Source organism: Strix uralensis, chromosome 5 (genome assembly GCF_047716275.1).
Source record: "Strix uralensis isolate ZFMK-TIS-50842 chromosome 5, bStrUra1, whole genome shotgun sequence".
Classification (NCBI taxonomy): domain Eukaryota; kingdom Metazoa; phylum Chordata; class Aves; order Strigiformes; family Strigidae; genus Strix; species Strix uralensis.
The window spans coordinates 40,309,568-40,318,542 of record NC_133976.1 but is presented as its reverse complement, the minus strand read 5'-3'; the positions used below and the strand labels follow the sequence as shown (position 1 = coordinate 40,318,542).

The window sequence follows — 8,975 nt, the reverse complement described above, 5'->3', positions numbered from 1 at the left end:
AAAGGCTCTGGGGCTGCCCTCTCCCCCAAAATGCCATGCTTGAAGGAACACTATTCAACAGAAGCCTAATATATCTCTTTTAACCAAGTAGCCTTGTACATTGCATACCTCCTTTGTCATATCTGAAATAGAAGTCCCTCCCATGAACTAAGAATACTTGAGGGGTCTGGAGGTAGGTATCTTACCATTTTTAGATGTATATGCTTCTGGGATATTGGGATACAGCAGATACTTGTGTTAAAGTACAGTTTGATTTTTTTTTTTCTCAAAGATTTGGGGTAAAAAAGCACCTTTTAATTTAATAGCAACTTTTTATTTAACAAGAACTTTTCATTAAATACAGCATCTTCTATTCAGAATGCAGGACTTGTTGTTTGGGACTGGCTCATATATTCATCTCCTTCAATATCCTTTTTCTGTCATTGACCAGCATAGCAAACTTCAGAAGGCAGCAGATGAAATCCTGCTGCTGGTTATAAAGAAAACTGCCATTTTTCTTTCTCAGAAAAATTAGGCAGAATTCACAAATAGTTGTATTCTAACACTCTGCTATATCAACATATTTTAAAAGAAATTTAGATGCTATCCTAAATTTTGTTGCTGGAGGCAAGCTTCACTTTTGTCTCTTAGTCCTTTTCAATCTTAAAGACAATAAAAGGTGATGAAAAAGTCTTTGTGGTGAATCCCGAGACTAGGATATCCCCAAGGCAATGTGGTTAGTGCAAAACCAAGAAAAGCATTTAATTCTGTAGACAGAATCCAGTCCTTTCAGTGACTGAATACAAGGCTATTAAAAACTCATCTTAAAAAAACGCTAGGCAGAGATTTTGTTAGGTTTGGGCAGATAAGTTGTCTCAAGAGTGCAGCAGGTTTTGTCTCTGTGCCTCAGGTGCTGACACCCTGATCACACCCCAGGACCACGCAGGCTCTGAGGAAGAGCAGTGGTGTGACGGTACGTGTCAGCCAGAGCCGGGCAGCTGCCACACCTCCCATTAAAAAAATATTTTAAAAATTAAAAAAAAAAAAACCAAAACAAACAAGAAAAACAGCTGTATTTTTAAACAATGCTTCTTATGAACAAACAATCACTACAAGTCAAAATGTGAACTTTTGCGCCCCCTCATTTATTATTTTTCCCCCTCCAGAACACCACTCACCCCCTCCGGGAAGAAAAATGAGGTAAAAGCAGCTGGGACTGGCCAAAACGCCACCGCCCCGCAGCGAGGCCAGCCAGCGGGTTGGCGACGACACGGAGCCAGCAGCCAGCCGTACGGTCGGGCCCTTTCCCTCCCTTCAACCTGCAAGGCGGGACAGGAGGAGGAGGAGGAGGAGGAGGAGGAGGGTTGGCTTCACCCCAGGGGGCTGCCGAAGACAGCGGGGAAGGCTCGGCGCTGACAGCAGCCGCGCCCCGCACAGGTGAGAGCCGTGGGCGAGGCGGGAAGGAGGGAGGGGAGAAGGCCTTGGGCGGGCCGGGGGGACCTGAGTGGATGAAGCCCGCGTCAGTCAGGGGCAGGGCAAGGCCGGCGCCGGGGGATGGCGGCTCCCACCCGGCCTTGGGGCCGCAGTTGTGGAGGAGCGGTGGCATCATGCGGACGACCGCCGGGGTAAGGGCGGCGGTTGTGGGTGTCAGGGGAAAGGCACCTGCTCCCTGTGAGGGGAGACGCGGGAAAGCTCCCTCGGCGGGCTTGTCGGTGTCAGCGGCAAGCCCGCCGCTCCCCTGGGCTGTTCGGTTCATCTGTTGGTTGTTTTTTTTTTTTGTTGTTGGTTTTTTTTTTTTTTTTTTGTTTTTTTTTTCTAGGACGTGGTGGGCATCTTCTGCCTGTTTTCTGTGGCGGCCGCGCTGGATTTCAAGTACCACCACACCGAGGAGCTGGAGGCGTACCTGAAGGGGGTTCATGCCGCCTACCCCTCCCTCACCCACTTGCACAGCATCGGGCGCTCGGTGGAAGGTAGGGGGTAAGGGCGGGGGGAGGTGGCGAGTAGGCGAAGGCTTTCTGTTTTATTTAAATCGGGATAAATGTTGGTAAAGGTGGCTGCGATGGCGTTTTCCTGCGCGCTTGCTGGCGGCGGGGCTGCTCTAATCGCAAGTGCAGGGTGCCTCTCTGCTTAAATCTCTGTGAAGTTTCCTCTTCCTCTCGCTTAAGCGTGAATAACAAGCTCTGATGACACGTACGACGCTTCAGCTAGGGTAAAAGTTCTCCCAACACCTTTTTTTTTTTTTTTTTTTTTTCTTTTTTTGAGAAGTGGCAACCTCCTGAGTGGCGGTTTCAGGAACAGGGCTGACTTTAAAGAGCTTAAAATGTGGGACCCCGTTTGTTAAGTGCCCATTCAGGGTGGGGCTGTAATAAGTGTGTTTTCTAACGTGTGGGTATCTTAAAAATATCTTCGCTTTTTGGCTTTACCTATTATTCCAATAAATCTGGACTGACTAGAAAAAGGATTTCAAATTCCATACTGATGCAAGGTCTTGTGTTTTAAATGAAAAATGGGATTTCAGTCTTGAAAATATACTCAAATCAATTATCAGCTTTCTGGCCTTATATAGATACTTGAATTTATCTCTCTGTGATTGGTACTTTCTTACAATAAATTTATAGAAAAAAACGGAAGTTTTAAATTTGTTTAAAGGGATTAGAAAGTTTAGTGTTTTATTAGTGTATAAATACTTTAATGCAGATCTGGCTAGTTTTAAGCAAAAAAAGTAGATTTCAATTCAGAAAATTAAATGGCTTTGATAAGAAGTATAAAACTAGATGGAGGAGTTCATTCTTTAGAAATGTCATCTGTTCCTCTAGTCCCATTTCATACCACTGGAAGGAGACAGTTGTAGCATCTATTATCAAAGCTATGCTTGTGTTTGAAAAAAACCCAAACATACAATCTTCTGGGTAGATAATTATGAAGAACACTAGTAGTTTATTTTCATACCTCCTTCCTTGTGTTACCATGTGTGTCTTCAAATTTTTTAAACTGTATTTCTCTGGCACACAACTTTTAGTTGAAACGAGGATTCTGTTTCAGTGAGGTATCAAACAGCTGTCATGTTGCTGTGGATATGTGATCTTGTCTCTGTGCATGTCTGCACTCATTTTTTAGAAAGTCTCATGGGAAGGCTCAAACTCGGCAAGGAATCTTAAAGTTATTTAAGTTGTGTTCTTGGTTTCATCAAAGGCAGAATCATATTGGATTATGTTATTCATCCACACAAGAAAAAGCTAGTCCCTTTAAGTACAGTTCCTTCCAGTACAAACTACCTATTATCCACATCTTCATTTTCCTACCTTGGGGGGACTTAGCTAACATTTTAATGATAGGACTAGATTCTGACTTCTCTGGCATGAACTCTGCTGGCTTATCTTTGTGCAAGTAGGACAAAACCTTTCATCCAACCTGAGAGATTGAAATTTTGGCTTTTGCATATCTAGCCATCTGAAAGTTGGTAACATGAAGTGTTCAACTTGTCTGAGTTCCACCAGCCTGAAAACTGGAAATGCATCATCTCTTGATTGTGATTGAGCAATGCACTGAAACTTTATTCAGATTTTGGTATATTGCCTTCTGTTTGCCAAACTGTGTGAGAAAAAAGAATTACGTGGGCTCTCCCTTGTTCTGCCAGCTACACGTCATGATTCACAGATTCACAAAAAGGTGATCAGTTATGCTTTTTGCATGCCCTGTGTGCCTGCAGTATTCTTCTGAAAGGAATAGGCAGTCAGTGGAAACTTTCTCAGTGCCATATAAAGCAGGATGGCAGTGAAAAATGGTCAGTGCTTCTCTGTTCCTTTTTCTTTTTTTTTTTTTTTTTTAAATGTTAAGAGATTTCCACCTCCATTAAGAAACGTGCCTTTAGAGTCCATAGAAATATGGTAAAGGATGGAACTGAATTGGGGTATTTTATTTTTTCCTCGTACTGAAAGAAAGTTTTGTGACAACAGTGGTTATATAATTTTTGTGAAAATGAAATTTCAATTTTAGTCAGTGAGCTGAAGTTCTATTCCTCTTTTCTTAGATAAGCTGACAGAAACAAGTGGGTGCCTACTTGTATGGGTTTGCTACTGTTGTACCACTAACAATTAGCTAAACTGTGATAGCAAAATATATTAATGGATGATGAGAAACAGAAATTAATTTAAATACTATAAAATTGAGATCAATGTGATGTAGTAACTTTTCTGCTAAGCTGTTGACATTCCTGATATGAAAACTGTTGATAGTGAATACAAATCCTGTGAATGAGTGTGGTGGCTATAAAGCCACCAGACATAATTTTTGCTGTTCTCATGAATAGCTATTGTTCCCATGTTATTCTTAAATCTAATCTAGGTTTTCCTGTAATTTTATCTAATACTCTGGTACTATATACTGCTATCTAGTCTTGAATTATGAAGAATGTGAAGTGAAGGCTTGACTTTTAGTTGGCATGTGTAGAGCCTGTGAGTGTACAGAATCTACTGTGAGTAGTACAGAATCTACTCTTAGAAGCTCAAATGTGGAGAGTGATAGGGACCTCTGTATTACCACTTCAGAAAGTGATTGCATGTAGTTTTTTAACAGAACGCTCTTCATGTCAGAAGCTCCAGGCAACTCATAAAGTAATTTAGGTCTGGAGGTCATCTAGTCTGAGCTCCTGTTCAAAGCAGGCTTAATTTGAAAGCTAGATTATGATGCTCAGGGCCCTCTCCACGCAAGTTTTGAATATTTGCAAGGGTAGAGATTCTACAGGGTGTCTGGGTACCTGATCCAGTGCTCAACGACCTTTGTTGAGGAAATGTGTTTTCCTGCATCTGATTAGACCTTCCCTTACTGTTACCTGCTCTTTTGCTGTGCACCTCTGAGGAGGGCCTGGCTCTGTCTTCTCTATAATGTCTCTTTAGGTAGTGGAAGGTTGTAGCTGTATCATTCTCCAGGTTAAACAAACTGACCTCCCCCAGTCTCTCCTCAGATGCAGTGTGATCATCTCAGTTGGTCCTATGCTGGAATTCCTCCAGTGTGGTGGTGCCTCTCTTGCGCTAGGGAACCCATAGCTGGACACAGTACTCCAGATAGAACTTTGCTAATGCTGAGTGGAGGGGAATAGTAATTTCCCTCGAGCTGCTGGTTTGTGTTCTTGCTGATGCAGCCCAGCATACAGGTTGCCTTTTCTGCTGCGAGAGCACACTACTGACTCGCATTTATCTTGTCCACCTGGACATTCCTCCCACACTCTGCAGCCCCTAAATCGCAGAGCCGCAACCTGTACAAGCATGGCGTTATCTTCTTGGGTTGATAATCCCAATATGGGGTTCTTCCATTCTAGGTGCAAGACTTTGCATTTGCCTTTGTCAAACTTTATGACTTTTCTGTTGAGAAGTTCCTTCAGCTTGTCAAGGCCCGTCTGAATGGCAGCCCTGGCCCTGATGGAGACGTTTAACAGTATCGGCCTAAGTATTGACCCTTGGGGAATGCTGCTGATAATTTGCTGTCACTTGAACCACCAATTCCTCAGTCCGGCCAGCTTCTGACCTTATTGTAGTCTACTTCTCTAATCCGTATGTTCCCAGATTGTTTACAAAGATACTGTGAGGGTGACAGCACTGGAACAGGCTTCTCAGGGAGGTTGTGAAGTCTCCATTCTTGGAGATATTCAAAAGCCGTCTGGACACAAGGCTGTGCAACTGGCTGTAGCTGGGAGGAGGGGGTAACAGCAAAAATTATGTCTGGTGGCTTTATAGCCACCACACTCATTCACAGGATTTGTATTCACTATCAACTGCTTGAGCTGGGAGGAGGGGGTGTTGGACCACATGACCTCCAGAGGACCCTTCCAACAGCTTCTGTGATTCTGTTGAAAGCCTTGCTGAGGTCAAGGCTAAAGAAATAGAGTGCTTTCCTCTCTCCTGCTAAGACAATCATTTCTGCATAAAAGGTAGGTGGTCAGTTATGATGTCATGGATAAATCTGAGGCAAGACTTACAAAAGTGTGTTTATTTGATGTATGTAGACCATAACATCAATGTACACAACAGAACCAGTACCAAGAGCCTCACTGGAAAACAAACTAAAAGATGCCTGATCTGCTTTGTAGTGGTTTACATCACCATACGGAAATTCACTGCCCCTCTGCCCTGATTACTGGGAACACCTTTGCTAGATTACAGGGAAGAATGTGTTCTAGACTGGCAATGGCCTGTTCAGTCTCCAGGTCTGTACATTTGGAAGCTATGATATATAATGCATATCATCTGCTGAACTATTATCCTTAAACGAGGGGATAAGGGAGCTTAAAAAGATGTAGCCCACTGGCTGATAAAACTAAGTGTTATCTGTTTGGTCTAATTTAGTAGGTAACCTCAAATCCCTCAGGATTTGTAGGTGATTTGTATGTTTGTGAGAGACCTGATACAGTCTTACCAGCAGGTAGACAGAGATGTGTGATGGCCCAGAAAATATCTTGGTTCTTTTATATTGTTTCAGATGTGTTGTTGAATAAGCTCGTAAAAGATCTTTGGCAGGCGCTCTGTTTTCTAATACGCACAATATCCAGCCTCAGTACAGTATGTGCACTCTATAATAATAGAGGAGGCTGCAGAGCTGCGTCAGGCTGGAGAATGGGACCTGGTGTAAGTGTATTAACCTGTCCTGCCTAATGCCACCCCCATGAAAAACAGACTGACTCTTCAGTAAGCAAATCTTACAGTGTACATTATCAAAAAGAAAATATTTGATGTATGCGTATGTTCTGTGGCTTTTCATTGTTCAAGATACTGTGCTATTCTTCCTTGATAAGAAAATGAGAGTGGTGGGAAGCAGAATTGAGGATTCCCCGATGACCTTATTAGGAGAACAAAAACAAGCGAGGTTGAAAGATCTGAGTGACTTTTGTAGTCGATCCACACTCGTTAAAACTCTTTTCAGATAAAGTGATAGCATGCCAATTACATCTTGTTTTAGATCTAGCTTTTCAGGAGCCCAGTCTGCATTTTTAGAATTCCAGTCAAATTGGAACAGTTGTAAACATCATCCTTAAGCTGGATCCTGCTCACTGAGCAGAAAGTGGTGTATGGTTAAAGTACCTCTGTATTTACCTAGTGAAGAGCTTCAAAGCTGACTTAATAGATTAACATCTCCTTGGCAGATTCTACCATTGGACAGACAAAAAGCAAAACAAAAGAAACTGACCAGATTTTATTGTGGTTTCATTAGAAATTTTCAGAAATAGCTCTTGCAAAGGAGCTGTTCTGAAAGCATTTTTAGGTGAGAACTATGTGGTTTAATCATTTTATTCTGCTGCTTACTATTCAGTTGCTCTCTTTGTTGCCTTTGAACTGGCACATTCAGTCCATTAATCTTAACCACTTTGCTAGCTTTCACTAGTCTACCAAAAAAAATATCTCACTTACTAGCATTCTGCTATTTCTGCTCTATAAACAGAGAGGCTGAAGCATGCAGGGGTGTGTGTATTTGGTTGGTTTGGTTTTCAAAGTTCATGCAGGACTTCCACATAGCTGTGTGCATAGAGGATACTCTGTACTACAGGGAGGGTGTACTAAGCAGGGCTCCCAGCAGGCCAGGTTTCTCAGTGGCTCAGACAAGGTCCCTCTTGGAGCAAATCATATCTCCTTCCTGCCTGCATTCATGGGTTTCCCTCCTTGGGAAACAGAAGGGAATGACGCATGCTCAGGTTTCCATCTGATAAGCAGCTGTGACTTCAGCAAAAGGGCTCATTAGGTATTAGGATTCAGGAGCACAGCAGGAAGTGTGTGCTTGCCTGATATAGGGTTAATGGCAAACCTAGGCAACTAACCTGTCCCTGCCATCATTTTGTACAAACATCAGTGGAACGAGTGCTCAAGATGTGCCAGGGGTCAGTTTAAATCTCCTGACTGTTCTGATACAGTGTGATTGGTACATTTAAGGTGTTTACGGGAGGCTATTGAACAGGGGAGTGCTAATTTCAGGTTCATTGCACTCCAGTGAAAATATTTAATAATAAAAGACAAGGTATTGTACTTGTCTAGTCTATATATTGATAGTCTGTGTATGTAGCTGAAAAATTATGTCTACCTGGGGAAAAATAGGAACTTATTTTCAGACATTTCTTGTGATGCAGTATGGAAGGAGCCTGGGTTACTCCCATCAACAGTAAAATGCACTGAAAATTTTATTGAGTTTACATTAGAAACGCTTACATTCTGATGTTTTTACTTTGTTTAAAGTACTAGAAAACAAGTTTTACTGCTGGAGAAAACAAAACTGAAATGTATCCATAAAATGTTTATATTCTACTGGAATTGTTCTTATCAAGTTAGTTTCAGGGGTCCTGGCACTGTACAAAAATAGAATGAGAAGGCAATACATAGCCCTGTGTACTTTGAGGTGAGCTTCTCAGTGTTACCCGTTATTAAATGTTTGTACAAACTAAATGCGAGTACCAGTGTATTTAAAAAGAAGGAAGAAAAAAAGGTGATGAGACTCTTTGTCTTGAAAATAAACCAATTGTCTAGAGGAAAATCCACAAAGAATGTGATCAAATGTCTTCGAACAGAATATTGCATTTTTTTTCCTGTGGTTACATGATATGAGGTGTGTTTGTGTAGAAGGGTATTGGCTTCTGTTCGTTCCTCTTGAATAACTCCTGCAGATGGCTTTCTTTCCTGTCTCCAATCCTTGATAATGTCTCCCCTTCCCCCTCCTCATCTCCCACCCCACAAATTTCCTCAGTACTGTGAATTACAGGCTCACCATGCAAGCATGGCTTGTGTAGATAATACAAGCAATGAGATTTTCAGTGTTCAATTTTAGAAACAAGAATGAATGAGACATTTTTCCACTCTGAGGGCCTCATGTAAAGCACACTAAAGTCACTTGGCTCAAGTCCAGAGTTTCATTTAAAAATGGGCATGATAGTTAAACTTTTACCCATTCTTGCCTGCTTCTCTTCTGAATTTTTTTCCCCCCTTTGTGTGCCACTAACTCTTTTTGGTCTCTTCATAACC

The 8,975-nt window shown here is 42.1% G+C and overlaps 1 protein-coding gene across 3 annotated transcripts in view; it reads left to right on the top strand.

Moving 5' to 3' along the window:
* The first annotated feature begins 1,321 nt into the window (after positions 1-1,321).
* Positions 1,322-8,975, top strand: part of CPM (carboxypeptidase M) — a 32,363-nt gene continuing 24,709 nt past the window's right edge. The window contains exons 1-2 of one of the 3 annotated variants that reach the window (XM_074869372.1): positions 1,536-1,604; positions 1,799-1,949. In XM_074869372.1, the coding sequence (XP_074725473.1) occupies positions 1,896-1,949 (54 nt within the window). In that variant the 5' untranslated portion in view covers positions 1,536-1,604; positions 1,799-1,895. Of the gene's footprint in view, positions 1,950-8,975 lie in introns of all 3 variants that reach the window. The other 2 variants (XM_074869370.1, XM_074869371.1) reach the window with 2 other exon arrangements.